At 34.0% G+C, this 17,184-nt stretch overlaps 1 protein-coding gene across 1 annotated transcript in view; it reads left to right on the forward strand.

Annotated features, from left to right (window-relative positions):
* The window catches only part of CUL5 (cullin 5), a 98,705-nt gene that overhangs the window by 45,640 nt on the left and 35,881 nt on the right, over window positions 1-17,184 (forward strand). The window contains exons 5-7 of the mRNA XM_063093383.1: window positions 804-945; window positions 2,329-2,474; window positions 2,557-2,637. Coding sequence (XP_062949453.1) covers window positions 804-945; window positions 2,329-2,474; window positions 2,557-2,637 — 369 coding nt within the window. The remainder of the gene's footprint in view (window positions 1-803; window positions 946-2,328; window positions 2,475-2,556; window positions 2,638-17,184) is intronic.

Consider the following 17,184-nt stretch of genomic DNA (forward strand, 5'->3'; position numbering starts at 1 on the left):
TGCCCCATCCTAGCCTTAAAATTTGCTGTAATGTTGACAGGGATACTGTACATTTAGGTACCCAGTGGTTCTTTAGTGGTAGAAATAACTGCAATATGAGAAATTTGTACAAAAAAAAAAAAGTAAAAAACACTTCTGGATGCTATTTAAGTTGCAGTTCTATGATCTTTTCCTCTTATTTTTCTGCTATTCCTTTAAGTTTTACCATTCTCCATTGATTGTCGGAAGCAGGATCACTTAATAATTAAAAGCATCAATTCTGGGACTACAGTTATTGGATTGAAATCATAGTGTGGCCAGTTATGAGCTGCGTGAATATGGGAAAGTTAGATTTGTTCTGTGTGCCCTAGGTTCCCCATATCTAATTAGCGGGGATAATAATAGTACCTATATCAAGGTTATGAGGATTGAGTGAGTTACATGTGGAAAATACGTAGATCAGTCTCAGCTACATAGTGAATGTTGTAAAACCATCAGCTCTTATTATTTATTGCTACTGCTATTAGTTATATATATTCTATATCTGACAGAAGTATGTGAAGCACTAATATGTACCACTTCCATTATTTCAATGGAACAACTGTAAGGTAGATTTGCATATTTTTTAAAGGTCCAATATCAAACAGATTTTTAGTTTTGGGGGTTTTTTTGGTGGGGTTTTTTTTGCGTTTTTGTGTGTGTCTGTACAAACATCCGTATGAGTATTCCAAACCACAATATTTCTGAAATTCAACCTTAAAACTTGTGGTACTTGGTATATAAATGATTGAAAATGATGCCATGTTTTGTTCTTGTTTTCCTAGCTCATGCTTGATACGTGGAATGAGTCAATCTTTTCAAATATAAAAAACAGACTCCAAGATAGTGCAATGAAGCTGGTACATGCTGAAAGATTAGGAGAAGCTTTTGATTCTCAGCTGGTCATTGGAGTAAGAGAATCCTATGGTATGTTCTGAACTTCTATGATCATAATTTCCTCTTCATGGAAATTCTAAGACAATTATAGAACAGTACTAAAGTTATGTTTATTAGCATATAAAGTCACATCTACCTTTTGTGTCATATGCCTTTTTTTTTTAAAAATACACAAATGGTATTAATTCTGCTTTAAACTGACAAAAATTCATATTCGTGTAGTTAATATTTATTTTTTCCATGTCATTGATTTCTTGGCTGGCAAATCTTTTTAGTGACCTAAATTAGAGAAATATACATTTGAATCTATAGCTTATAAAAGATAACTGGTTTTATATTTATGTTTTCAGGAAGGAAGTTACTTTTGTGTGTACATTCTCTCCTAACTTCTCAATTTCTGACACTGACATTCTCATTTATTCTTTCAATCACATATGCTCTTTCCCCTGACTTAGAATTCTCCCTTGTCCTCCCTCTTCATCTTCCTATTTATTTTTATCCTCTATTTCCTCATGGAGGCCTTTCCTAATTCTTGGACTAGGTAGGTCCTCTTACTAAATACCTATGCCTCCCTGGCATGTCTGTTGTTGATACTGTATCTTTACTCAATATAGAATGCCTGGTACAAACTCACTCTCAATAAGTATTTGTTGAACTAATGAGAGCTACTTTTAACTGGCTTTTCTCCATTTCTTCTATATTTCTTTAGTTACCAAGTTTTAGATTTTCATTAGCAATGTCCATGAAATTTATTCCTTTTCATTTCAGCTGTCACCATTGTACACCTCTTTAAACTCTGTATCTAGACTTTTGGATGTCTTCCTACAGTGATCTTACTGCTATCATTTAACCCATATACTGCACACAAAATTTATTTTTAAATACTATTTTATTGGGATTTTTCCTACTTACCTCTTTAGTGGTGCACCATGCTAAATTCAGGTTACTTAGCTTGAGATTTGAGGCTCTCTACAACCATTCCTAATTTACCATTCTACCTTATCTTCTGTTAACCTTGCAGTCCTCTTAGACAACCTAGTCATTATAACTTATGCTTTTCTGCTTCTGAATATTTGCTTGCCTTACTAATCTCGATCTATGCAAATCATAGTTTATTCCTTAAGATTCAGTTTATAACCCATCTTTTCTGTGAATGGTTTTAATCATCCAGTTAGAAGTCAGTCTCTTTCCTATTCAAAAATAAAAGTTCATATTATCTGTACTATTTAATTGTTACTTTACTGCCTTGTGCCATTATGTTTTTAAATTTCTTATGGAGAAGGATTTTGTCTAATATGGTTGTATGTTCTCTTACGCATTGCTAGCTTACACATAATGTTTGCTATTTCATTATTGTACTCAAAATACGAGTTTAGATCATAATTAGAATAAATTTTATTTTCTGTTTTTCAGTTAACCTTTGTTCTAATCCTGAGGATAAGCTTCAAATTTATAGGGACAATTTTGAGAAGGCATACTTGGATTCAACAGAGAGATTTTATAGAACACAGGCACCCTCGTATTTACAACAAAATGGTGTACAGAATTATATGAAATATGTAAGTCAAAACTTAGTATATATGATAATTTGAGCTATCCTCTTCATATTCTTAAAATGATTGCTATTTTGCTTCTGGACAGGCAGATGCTAAATTAAAAGAAGAAGAAAAACGAGCACTACGTTATTTAGAAACAAGACGAGAATGTAACTCTGTTGAAGCAGTAAGTAATTTTGTAATTGTACATTTTATAGGATTATGTGAAGTACAATAGCACAGGGATGGCAAATACATGACACAAATAACATGATTTATCCTTTTTCATATCTCTGACCAACATTGCTGATTGATTATAGTACTCTTTCCCAGTGAGCCAGAAGGCACCTTATTCAGGACATGTTATTCAGAGCTGGTGTATGAGATAAAATCTATTTGCCATTCCTGCTCTAGACTTTACTATATTTAATGTACTTACTTTTTAATGTCTCCTTTTGGTATGCTTTATGCATATTTAAAGTTAACCATTTCAGTAATTTTCATGTTTCAAATAAATTATACTCCCTAGAGATAACAGTTGATTCTTGTTATTTGTAGTAGTTATGTTATATAAAGTGTTTGTGAACACTGAATACTGAACCGTTATTCCTAGGGGATATTTCTTCTTTTTATGAGAGGATGTTTCAAACTTCATCTTGTCATAAGATCAAATATTAATTATTTGGTAAAAGAACATCAGCCTTTAATGTTGTTGTTTTATTTATTTTATATTGTATAATCTCCTTATTTAAAAATAAAATCTTAGGTATTAGCCATGCTCGGTGTTATTCTTTTACCTTAGTGTGCTTTAGTAAGGAAAGAATCAAGTTTGGACAGAGTCTTGAGATCTGCTCAAATACAACAACAGTGCTTCCTCCAGTCTTTGGAGCCTCAGAACTAGGTTTATATTTACATTCAAAGGAGTTACATTCCAGTTTACCTGTAATGAAACATTTTTCAGCTATCGATGGGATTTTTAAAAAATTTTTTTTAACTTCTGATGTTTCTTTGGCTTCTTCCATCTTGAATGGTAGTCATATTTATTTTGTTCTTTCTTCAAAAATCATACTGAGTTGAATCTTTTTTTCCTTATATTTGGAAGATTTTGGGTTTTGTTTTGTTTTTGGTTTTTGGTTTTTGGATTTTTTTTGGTTGTTCATGTTATACAGTATATATCCCCTTTCAGTGGTTAAAATAATTTTGATACTGACCAAAGAAAAGCAGGGGGGAGGCTAATGTAGCGGATGTTTATAGAAGTTCTTTATAGACATTTAAAGGCAAGTGTGGGCTTCATTCAGAAGGCAGGGAAAGCCATTGAATGTTTTTTCAACAGGTGTAGCATGGTCAAAGTTGTCTCTCAGGAAGATTAATCTGATTACAATAAAGAATAATTGAAATGGGGAAGAGCTGCGAATAAGAAGTAGAAAATTTTTACAATAATTCAGACAAGGTAATAGGAGGACCAAACAGGGTTACAGTAGTGGGAATAGAAAGGACAACAGTAGAGAAGAAGACTTATCAGAGGTAGAACATTGTATCATATTGACGGTGCTAGATATTGCAGAGAATTTGAGCCAATGATGTTTCTGAGGTTTCATGTTGGGAGAATTATGCTGCTGGAGAGGGATTAGGTATAAAAATAAGTCTTAGTGAGGGAGAAAGTGAGTTCAGTTTGGGGAGATTTGAGTATTTTTAGTAGATTGATGTGCCTGTAGCACCTGTATGGGCATGTTGCAGTTTTGTGTAATGGAATTGTTTTGTTTTCCTACAACAGTTTATACAGCTTAGTTGTGTAGTATCCCCATTAAACTTGTGAACATTCAACTATAAAGGTCCAACTAAGAGAGAGAATAAGAGAGAGCAAGAAAAAGAATGAAAAGATAGAAATAAACAATGACAACAGTTTGTATAGAACAGTTAAGTCCCTCTTTCTACTTTAAAACACACACACACACACAAAAGTCGAAATAGATGATGTGAATTTGCTCTTCCACAGTTAACAAACAGCAGTATAAGCATCTCAACAAGCTGAATAATTCTAGGGTTTAAAGATTAGTATTTTCTTTAAGCAACAAAGACACTAAGTGCAATATAGCATGCCTCCAAAGAAATTGTACTTTAGGGGGGATTTATAAAGATCTGTTTCTGTGCTTTGTTTTTATTTTGTTTTGATTTTCTGCTTAATTTAAAAAATCAGCTGTTTCGATTGAAGTATTACATATGTACAGAAAGACATACAAATCTTAAGTATATAATGCATGAAATATCACAAGATGAACACACCCATGAAATCACCAAAACAAGAATTACCAGCTATTCAGAAACTTTCCATATCATGCCCCCTGCAAGTTACTATTGCCATCTTTTTCTTCAAAAGTTATCACCCTTCCAACTTTTAATGACATAGGCCAAATAATCAGCAACAACTATATAGTTTGTACAGTGAATTTTGGTGCAGCAAGCACCGAAACTGTAGGATTAATTATAACATTGGGAATGTAAAGCGCAGTGCAGATGCATTACTGCATTAAATACCTCACTGAGCTAAGACAACTATACTATGTACATACTATTTATTAAATATTTGTTAATTTACAATTTTGTTTATAAAGAGAAATGATATGTTAAAATGAAGTATAGTATGATAGAAGGAACAGTAAACTAAAAGATTATAAGTCCTGGATTCCAGTTAACATGAACAAAATATGAAGAGTATTATTTGAATAGTAGTAAGAAATAGTCACTTTCTATACTAAAAACTACCAGAACAGACTTGCTGCCTTAAATTCTCTCTTAGAGGAATTGTTAGTCATCAAAACATGCTATGCTATATCTTAATGCTTTATTGATATTAGTTTCAGTCTGTACTTACCTATTAGGCTATTCTATTAATGGAGGATAATCATAAGTAGGGAGAAGACATAGTCACTTCATATGAGGCTACATAATAATGCACACAAGAATTTAAGATTAAAGTATGTAAATTTTTGGTATTTATGTTTTTCTCTGAAAATTAGATAGTCATGCTTTATCAGTTGTCTTTTTTGAATTTAGTTAGTATATCAGTCTTCTAAACCTGATTAATTTTCAGTTCACCAATGAAAACAAGTTTTTAGACCTATATTCTGTATAATAGAGCAAATCTCACCTAGGTGGTACCAGGTTGTGATGTCAGGCCTAATAAGGTACAGAAGTACATTTCAAGTAATATTGATGTAGTACTTAGCAGCTTACTGAATTCTTTCATTGTTTAGAAGAGATTTATTTCATTCTCTTGGGTACTCAAAGCATCTGATTACATTATCTGCAAATGATAATGCTTGCTTCTTCCTTTCTATATTAATACGTCCTATTTCCTTCAATGGACTAAATTCATTAGCAGTTAATTCTAGAAAAATGTTAAATAATATTGGTGATACTTGTCTTCTTCCTGTCTTCAATGGGAATGCTTCTAAATTTTTACCATTAAGCATGATATTGGTTTTTGATATGATGTATGCATTTTATTATGTTACGAAAGTACTCATAGCTAATATAATATTATATTGTATAATTTCAAGATAGCCAGAAAAGCAGATCTTGAATGTTACAGCCACAAAGAAATGATAAATGTTTAGGTGATAGATATGCTAACTATTCTGATTAGATCATTATATGATATATGCATATATTGAAACAAACTGTACCTCATAAACATGTACAATGAAAAAAATCTTTTAAGTACTCAGTTATTCCTGTTTTATTAAGAATGGTATTAGGAATGTATATTAGGAATATTCTAAAGCCAGTTGCTTATTTTATGGAGAAACATTAGAGGTATTTCCACTAAGATCACAAAAAAGGCAAAGATGCCCACTATTTCTACTACTGTTGAACATTGTACTTGAGATATTAGCCAATGCAGTTAGATAAGAGAAATCAGTTAGAGGCATAAGAATGGAAGTAGAAGTAAAACTGTCTCAGTTTGGAGATGATGTGATAGTATAGCTGGAAAACTCCAGACAATTAATGACAAAACTAATTCAAACAAAATAATCCAGGAAAGTAGCAAAATATAAAATTAACATACAGAGATCAGTAGCCTTCATATACACAAATAAATAATAAGAGGATATAATATTGGGTAAACTGCATTTGTGGTAGGAACAAAGATAATTAAATACTTGGGAAATTTGTGAAACCTATAAGAGGAAAAAATTTTAACAGTATCTAAAGACATAGAAGTAGACTTAGAAAATGGAAAGATAGCCCTTGTTCTTAAATGCTGTGACTCAGAATTATAAAGATGTTAGTTCCTCCCTAAATTAGTTTATACATTTAATGTAATCCCAATAAAATACCAGCAACTATTTTATGAATTTAGATAAGCTGATGCTAAAAGTTCATATGGAAAAATAAACCTGTTAGAATAGCCAGGAAAACAATGGAAAAGAAAAATTATGAGGGGGACCAGCCTACCGTATATTAAAACATACCATATAAAGCCTCTGTAATTAAAACAGTGTGATATTGGCAGATGAATGGATAGCACCATTTAATGTCTGTTGAGACTTGTAGAATGGAATGAGGAGTCCAGAATTAAACTCAAGTATATATGGGAACTTGATACATGACAAAAGTTGGAACTCAGATCTCTAGGGGTAAAGATGGACTTTTTAATAAATGGTGATGGGACAACTCAGTAACCATTTGGAAAAAGATAATAGATCCACATTTTACACCAGGTGGATCAGGATCTAAATGTTAAAAATGAAGTTCTGCAGGTACTATAAGAGTTCTTATTTAAGTTTGGTGTAGGGAATGGCTCTTAAATATATTCAAAATGCAGAGTCAGTAAAAGAAAAGATTGATAAATTTGACTACTTTTTAAAAATTGGGTAGCTAAAAATACCATAAACGAAGTCAAAAAACAACTGACAACCTGGGAAAAATATTTGAAACATATCACATACAAAGGATTAATATCCCTACTATATAAGGAACTTTTAAAAGTTGAGGAATTCTTTGATTAAACCTGATAGAAAAAAAATGGGGAAAAGATGCAGACAGTTCACACAAAAAATATGTAATTGTCCTCAAATGTATGAGAAAATAATCAAACTTAATCTTGCAGAAGAAAGGAAAATAGACAGTAACTACTAGCCAGTTATCATAATAATTGTTGCAGACAAGCTCCACCAATGGATACTAAAATTAATGGCCAAAAGTTTGAAACAAAATAGGATATTTTCATAGTTTCAAAGTATCTTCCCCAAGATATTTACTAAAGAATTAGTAACTTTACAGTGGAGAAACCCAAAAGAGACCATCTTAATCAAGTGACCAAGGTTAACATCACCATAATATTGATATTATGTAACCATTGATATGATGCATTAAGAAAAATACAATATCACTTCTGTGGTACTCTTGCCAAAAATGCATACTCTTATTCTAATAAAGATCAGACAATCCCAAATAGAGAGAGTCTGCAAAACAACAGACTACTACTCTTTAAAAGTGTCAAGATTATAACAGACCAAAAAAAGGATGAAGGAATTGTTACAGATGGGAGGAGACTGGGAGAAATACCAACTAAATGCAGTATAGGATCCTGGAATAGGAAAAAGACATGAATGGAAAAACTGGTGAATTTCAAATAAAGTCTGTAATTAGTTAATAGTATTGTGCCAATATTATTTTCTTGGGTTTGATAGTAGTACTGTGTTGTTATGTGAGATGTTAATGTTAGGAGAAATGGGGTGATGGATTTGTGGGCACTTTGTGCTATTTTTGCAAATTTTCTGTAATTTTTAATTAAAATTTTTTTAAAAATAAGAATATTATGAAGAATGCCTTTTTTTATTTGGGAGGCCTCAATGAGATGATGATATGGTGTTTTCCATTGAACTAATTGAACTAATTCATTAAATCACATGAACAGAATCCCTAACATTAACCATCTTTCCAAATTAGGAATGAACACAAAGGTCCATTTTTAATGGATAAAAATTTATGTGCCAAAGGGATTTTGACATATCCTATCTAATAAAAGTTTACTCCCAAGATTTTTCTCTCACAATTTCTTAGATGTAAAATGCTTATATGTTATGCTTATAATGTAATTAGGATAATATATTTAGGATTATTTTATAGATTTATCCTAATTCAGCTTTTATTTGAATTTGCTTGTCACTGGTGCAACTGGTTGTAACAGAGATAAATTAGTGGAAAGTTAGTCATGCTGTGAGTTTTGTAGATATCAATCACAACATAAACATGTCAACAAACAAAACATGGGGAGCAGATAAACTGCTTTCTCTAACGCTAGACTATGTGTTAGAAAGCTGCAGAAGGAAGTCTGGAAAAACAGGTAGATTTTAATCTTGTGAAGGACATTTGAATTTTAGAATAATATTTGTGAACTGAAATCTCTAAGCCACAGGTTTTCAAGGAGGGTAGTATCTATCTCTGGGGTACATTATAGGAATTTGTGGAGGCATGTTTTGGTTGTTACAAAGATTGGATATCTTTAGTGGATAGAAATTCAGGAATCTAAATGTCTCACAGTGGTCAGATAGTACCACATCTCAGATAACTGGAAAATGTCCCACTGGCCGCTCATGTAAGTGAACATATTATTTATACTTTTTTGAAACTAGAACTTTGTTTTGTTTTACTTACAAACCACAATATTTTTACATGATATTAAAATACATAGTGTTTTCCAGGGATGATATTATTATATAAATTGAGGAAAGATAATATTTTGTTTTATTTGGAATCTTAAATTTTTCTCTTTCAGAAATTTGTATCTGCTATAGTGATACTGCTCATGGTATTGAGTCACTAGTATACCTGTGTTGGACTGGACTTGTAATTTTCACATTCCCATTATGCTGCATATAGGTGCAAGTATCTGACTAATTTATAAATATCTTCTGGTTTAGTTGTGGCCAAGCATTTACAGGTTAAAATACATATTGACTTATTATAAAGTACTTTCCTTAGATTTCTCCTATTATAACTAGAGAATTAATCGATGTTTCTGAAATGATACATAAGTAACTCATTTCAAAGGAGCATTGGGGCTGATAGGTTTAAGAACCAGTAATTTGGTAGTGAAGAGTCTTTGAAGGTTTAAGACTAGAGTATCAAAGCTGCATTTTTGGATGATTTATCTGCCATGGAGTGTGTGGTGGAGTTTGAAGAGGTAAGAGACTTGCTTTTAGCTGTTGTAAATGATGTAATAGGGTTTCAACTAGATACATGACAAAGGAATGGAAAGAAAGGGATGTAAGAGATATTTTGAGGAAAGAATCTGTAGACATTTTAATGCTTGGAGGATGATTGAGGATGGTTGAAAGATACGAGCCTAGGTTATTGGAGGCATCTGAATACAGAGTCAGAGGGGAGCTAATTTTGAGAGCCCTCATCAGTTTTTGAATAATTATTTAATTAGAAGAGCTTAAGGACCTCTAAGGAATTTTGAAGTAGAGTTTTTGGGAAGGGAGCTTGTGTAAATAATAATCATCCCTCTTATGCAGTACTTTTCAAAAGTAATGGAAAGTCATTGTCTTCAGTATTATATATGTAATGATGAGTTACAGCTTTGGTTTCCTGGCTCCAAAATAGTGCTTTTTTCTACTGGACGGCTTTCCTTCTAGTATGACGTTCCATGGGGATGTATGTAAAAATTATATAAGGTTTCTTCATTTTGTGTGTGTGTATATATGTACAAGTGTGCCCTTTGCTTATTGGGAGATAAGATCCTGTATTTAAAGATTTCAATCCTTCAGTTTCTCATTAAACCATCTGAACTATATTTATTGAGCGCTCAGTCACCTAGTAAATGTTTTTTTAGCCCCATACAGTGAGGCAGACAGAGGTGATACAACATGAGTAAAACGATGTCTTTGCTCTTACAGAGCTACCATTTTAGTGGAGGTAGACAGCAGATAAGGACAAGTAAACAAATAAATAAATGAAAAGTGATTCTTTATAAAATAGAGTATTGCTATTGAGAGTGAATTGGTGATGGTAATGCCCCTGCTGCTGCTTTTACTTTATGGAGTTTGATCAGAAAAGGTCTCTTTGAGGGAGTCTATTGGAGCTAAGACCTGAATGATGGGGCATTAGTTAGCCTTGTGAAGATCTGAGACAAAAGCATTCCAGGCAAAGGGAAGAGCGAGTGTAAAAGCTTTGAAGCAGGAATGAGCTTAATATATCTTAGAGAAAGGTTAGTGTGGCTAGAGCATAGTGAGTGAGGGGAGGAGAGTGATGTAAGATAAGATTAGAGAGGAAAGCAGGAGCTTAGTGCAATGAGAAGCATTCAAGGGTTTTAAGCAGGTCCGATGTGGTTTTCATATTACAAAATAGCATTTGAGCTGCAATGTGGTATTTAGATTATAGACTAATAATCTAAGCGAGAGATATTGATGGCAATGGAAATAGATATATAAGTGGATGGATTCAAGACATATATTTTGGAAGCATAGCTAGTAGGTAGGTGCTGTTACTGCTCCTATTTTACAAATGAGGAAACTGAAAGTCAGAGATGTACAGGAGATTGCCCCTCACACAGCTAGGAAATAGTGAAGTTGGAGTTCAATTTAAGTCTAATTCTAGATGCTGAGTTCCTAAGGATAGTGTTAAGCACTTTGGAGTACATAAAGAAGAGACACATAGTTTGGTAAATAATTTGGTTATATGTGTTGCACATGCATGTATATGATTAGTCAGCACTCTTGGCTGCAAGGGACAAGAACTCATCTCAAACAAAAAAGGTAGATGTGTTGGTTCATGTAAAATCCACCATGGAAAAAAACTAAATCCACCACGGAAAGCACTAGGGCATGGAAAGGAAAGAAATTTGGATTCAGAAACCTGGATGTGTTTTTCTGCTGGTCTGCTTCATTATCTTCTATAGTTGGTAGGATTTTTGCTCAAGTGGGGACCTAGAGAGTTGCCGCCTATCCTTCTGGTTTGTGACCTGAGAAGTGATCAGTCTTCCCCCACTGGTTTTAATTAGTTCAGCTCTAGCTCTAATGATCTCAGACTGGGTTGGGCGCCCAGACTTGGATCGTGTGTGTGTGTGTGTGTGTGTGTGTGTGTGTGTGTGTGTGTGTGTGTGTGTGTGTGTGTGTGTGTGTGTGTGTGTGTGTGTGTGTGTGTGTGTGTGTGTGTGTGTGTGTGTGTGTGTGTGTGTGTGTGTGTGTGTGTGTGTGTGTGTGTTATGTGTAAGTATGCTTGAGTGCCCATGTATATGTACATGTAGTATGTATGATATAATACTTGACAATCCTTTTAGCTATTTCCGGTACAGTGGAGGGCCTATAGCACATGAGCAGTAGTTTATTAGCAAAGCAAGGAAAGAGGCTTCAGGGCTGTGCTGCTGAACGGACATATTGACATCAAAAAGCAACAGAATCATTAGAAAAGAGTGAGAAAAAAATTTAAGCCAAAATGACTTTTTAAGTTTGTCTGTGGCTGTTAGTTTTTAGGTGACAATTCTGCATACCTTGGTATTTCCTGAAGACATTAAGTTAGTACTTATTATGTACCTACAGTGTGTCAGGCCTTATGTTAGTTGGGAATGATAAGATAAACCTGGTTCCTATCCTGAGGGTGACACTAGGATAATACAAGAGGGTAATGGATGAGTGAATTGGTAGTGCAAGTCCTGATCTCTTTAGAATGACCAGGGTACTGATAGAGAGGCAATATATTATAGAGGTTAGGGGTACACATGTTGAAATCAGATGAAGATTTGAATTCTACTGTTGTTATTTTACTAACTATCTGCACTTTGGCAAGTTATTCAATCTTTGTAATCCTTGTTTTCCTAACCATAAAATGGAATAATACTCATTTGTGTTGTTGGAATTAAATGAAATACAATATATTAAACATTTAAGCACTGTGCCTGGCTGGTAGCTTTTACTGTTAGGGCTCTGGTTTGGAGAAAATTGCTTACTAATTCTAAGACAAATAAAAGCTATTTTACTGTCTATGTAAAACTGATTTAAAAAACTGAATAAGCAACTAGGTCACAAATTTTAAATTATTAACATTAAAATAAATACTTGTTAAACTACAATTCTTGATATTTTAAGGTTGGTATCAGTAAAGTCAAGGTGAGTCAGACTCTTCATTGCTCTGTAGAAGGGTTACTTGTATAACTAGCTTAGATATGAAGCAAGTGCCACTAATTAAGCAAGTGCCACTAATTAAGCAAGTGCCACTAGTTTAGAAATGAAGCAATTGCCACCAGGTAGAAAAAGAATCTTAACTAAGCTAGAAAGGCCAAAAGAAATTAATTTTGAGAATAGCCTACCACACATAGAATAAATTAATTCTTAACTATATTACAGATATCCTTGTACGGTTTAACGCCTGATAATGACAAAGTAGAATCTTGACGTGGAGAAACCAAAGATAATTTTTAGTTCGACTCTTATTTTATAGCTGAGGCAAAGTAAATTATTTCTTTTATATAGTTTTATAACTGATGAAAATGAGAACTGTTCCTATTGCTTTTTGCTAAATTTTAGCAAAGTAGAATTAATTATGCTAATTGGACACCACCAAAAGAAGAATCAACTACATCACTTAGCCTACATATCTCACCTGTCATCTTTGCAGACCTATGAATTCATTCATTCAACAAATACTTATTTAGTGCCTGTTGTGTTTTATGGCAGGCATTACCTTTGAAGAGTTTATAGTCTTGCTATAGAGGAGGGTAAAACATCAAGCACATTGATAGTTAAAGTGTTTCACCTTGCAGACCTCTGGGGAGAGATTGCTATGGATTTAAAAGTGGTGCTCATCTCAGGCAAACAAATACAAGAGTTGATGACATATGGCAAAAAGTTTTTTTCTTCACGGAAGCTAGCAAAAGGAGACAGAAAGGGAACACAAGGTGAGAGAGATGGTTTATCTCTATCCTTTCCATTCAAGATGTATTTTTCAAATAACAAGTGTATATTTAGGATTGACCATGTATGTCGTACAAGTGTTTTGGTAAATGATGGGGACGAAATACATCAGAGGGATAACATGGTCTCTGTCCTCAAGGACCTGACCCTTTTGTTAGAACAAGGCTCATTTGAAATAAGGAGAGAACCCTATGTAGCCATCTTTTTGCCTAGATAAAATAGTTTTCTGAAGGATTTTTCTTTTTTTTTGACTGGTGAGGGGATCGTAATCCTCGGCACGATGTGGTCTGCACCACACTCAGCCAGTGAGCACACCGGCCATCCCTATATAGGACCCGAACCCGCAGCCTCAGCGCTACCGGCGCCACACTCTCCTGAGTGAGCCATGGGGCTGGCCCTCTGAAGGATTTTTCAATGCAGAGGGATCTATACCATAATCATTCTCTTTATTTTTTTTAAAACTTTGTTGTGAATGTTTTCAAATATTTACACAAGTAGAGAAAATAGTATAATGAACTACACCCCATATCCAGCCTCCAGATTCAACAATTTGTCATACTGTTTGGTTGATCATCATTTTGTCATACTGTTTGGTTGATCGCTTTTTCTTTCCTTTCTTTCCTTTTTCCTTTCCTTTTTTTTTTTTTTTTTTTTTTTTGTCTTTTTCGTGACTGGTACTCAGGCAGTGAGTGCACCGGCCATTCCTATATAGGATCCGAACCCACGGCGGGAGCGTCGCTGTGCTCGAGTGCGCCACGGGCTCGGCTCTTCCTTTCCTTTTTTTCTTTTTTTTTCTTTTTTTTTTTTTTTAAAAGATGACCGGTAAGGGGATCTTAACCCTTGACTTGGTGTTGTGAGCACCACGCTCAGCCAGTGAGCGAAGCGGCCATCCATATATGGGATCCGAACCCGGGGCCTTGGTGTTCTCAGCACCACACTCTCCCGAGTGAGCCACGGGCCGGCCCCCTTTCCTTTTTTTTTTTTCCCTACCTCTTTACCTCCCTCTCTCCTTCCTTTTTTCCTTTCTTCCTGTGCTCTTGCATTTTAAAAGATATTTATGACATTGTGCATTTTTATTCCAAACACTTACGTATTATAACATCTGCATATACATTTTAATATACCTAACCAGTTTTCTAATGATGGCCATTTTTATTGTTTCTAGTTATCTCTTACAAGTAGTGCTTCCTGGAATTATCCTTATATGCCTATATCTTTTTAACATCCTTACACATACATCTTTTCTCACACTTGGCACTTTTGGAACACAGTCTCCTGGAAATGAGATTGCTAAAGCAAAGGGTATGAACCTTTTACAAATTGCTACATAATACCAAACTGACTTCCAGAAATGTTGTAGTGATTCTTATTCCTATTAACAGTGTGCCTTTTTGTCTATATTTTTACACCTGGGTTTCATCAGTCTATTAATTTTTGCCAATTTCTCAGTATCATAGATTTTTAAAGATTTTTTTATGTGCATTTAAAAATTATTAATGAGGCTGGGCATAATTATTCTTATTATTGACCATTTGTACTTCTGTTGTGAATTTAAGCTAATCTTTCATAAACATTACTTTCATTGTTTTTCTTCTTTATTCAAAAACCATAGTATCATTATTTCCTATACCTCATCTTTAAGACCCTTCATGATTTGGTCCTAACCTATTTTTCTAACTTAATACTTTCCAGCAGAGCCACTGTACTCCAATAAGGATTATTTCCGCATTCATATAACTCATTCTGTTCTTTTTTTTTATTCATTTTAGTAATGTTTTATTTTTCATCTGCTTATCCAAATCCTTATAAGTATTCTTATAACCCACTTGTAATAAAGTAGCCCAGATTCTCTAGCCTTCATTATTTTCCTCTTGTTTGAATTTCCACACAGCATCTACTATTTCTATCACTAGATTTTGTAGCAAATTATAGACTGCTTTATTGTGTTATTTATCAAGCACCAACTGTGTGCGAGGCCACGACTGTACAGCTGTGGACAGAGCAGTCTCTGTCCTTGTGGAGTTCATAGTGTAGTGATGAGGCACTTATTTCTGCTTCTTTGCTTGTTAGTGAAGTTGAACTTCTTTTCGTATACCTTTGTACATGTGAAACATGCACACATTTCTAGGTATATAGTTATATGTTCCTGAGTGGATTGTGAGATCATTGAGATTATGAACCATGTTTTATACTTCTCTCTTCCTTAAAACTCTTAACTTAGCATGTAGCCATTACTAAGTAAGGAAAGCTGGTATAGTAAGAAAAGGTGGAGACTGTAGAATCACATATCTGTCCTCAATTACAGCTCAAAGCCTTATGAGCTGTTATGTTTGCCAGTTATTTAGCAACTCTCATCCTCTGCCCTCATAAGTTAAATATCTGCTTCATAAGGTGTCGTGTAGGTTAAATAAGGTAGTACACATAAAGCATCTAGCATAATGCCTGCTACAGAGTAAGTGCTCATTAAAAGGTACCTGTTATTATAATTTATAATTTGTTTAACCTCTCAAGCTAGAAACTGCTTCAGCAACGTTTTATTTCCCTAATGCCTTTCATTTAAGCAGTTACCAAATTCTGCTGTTTGCTTCAATTATCTTGTCAATTTAGCCTCTCCTTTTAATTCGCATTGTAACCTACAATAAGAAATACATTTTATATTGTGGCTTAGTATATACTGTGTTTACTCGTACATATCTGAAAGAAAAGTTTTATGAAATATTTATTGTTAAGATGTGTGATGTCCTCTAATAGTTTTTTGTTCTGTTCTTTGTCATTTTTAAAAAGCTGGTCACAGCCATTAAAACTGATTTTAGGGCTGAGCCCGTGGCGCACTCGGGAGAGTGCGGCGCTGGGAGTGTGGCGACGCTCCCGCTGCGGGTTCGGATCCTATATAGGAATGGCCGGTGCACTCACTGGCTGAGTACCGGTCACAAAACAGACAAAAAAAAAAAAAAAGATTTTACAACAGTTTGAAACACACTGGTCTAAATTTTTGGAATCTGTAGCATTTGGACTAGCACTGAACAGGATAATGTTTAAGTGAAAATTTTCAATGAAATAGAAAACAGAGGTCAAGTGACTGAGGCTTAGAGCTTATTTAGATTGCACTTTCTCTTTGTTCTCCATTAGTTATATATGAGGGTACTTCAGAAAGTTTGTGGAAAAATGGAATTAAAAGAGAATGCAAATCTTTCCATGAACTTTTTGAAGAACCCTTGTATAGTTAGATTTACCTATTCTCAATCTGATTTTGCTGCTAAAGGTACGAGTGTTCAGTTGTACATATGCCAGAGCTGGTATAGAATGCAGTAACTCAGCAGTTGGGGCAGAACTGTTTACCTTGCAAGGCAAGAATTTCTCAACCAACTTATGTGTGTATTATTTTCTTAGGACAGAAATTGAGATACATGAGTTAAAAAGTCATTAGCATAATTCTCAAAGAGGGACTTGAAAAAAAAACTTTTTATTTGGAAATTTTCAAACATTTTAATGACCAGAAAGAATAGTATAGTGAGTTCCCATTACCTAAATTCAACTTTGGTAATTATCAATGTTATGTCAATTCCAAGAGGAATTTTTAGCAAAGAATTTTTAAGGCACACATAATTCCCTCCCTTAATAGATAGATGATCTGTTTTTCAGAATAAATATATCAGCCTTAGTGTACCTTGCTTCAGTACTTACAACTTATTAATTTTATTTGATCCCTATAAGAGGAGTAAATAATTATATGACATGGGGGAGCAGGGATGGTGTGGAAATCTTTTGCACCATTTCATGGATTTTCTTAACAGCCTCCTGCAACATTAGACCCT

The sequence above is a fragment of the Cynocephalus volans genome, chromosome 4, assembly GCF_027409185.1.
Source record: "Cynocephalus volans isolate mCynVol1 chromosome 4, mCynVol1.pri, whole genome shotgun sequence".
NCBI lineage: Eukaryota > Metazoa > Chordata > Mammalia > Dermoptera > Cynocephalidae > Cynocephalus > Cynocephalus volans.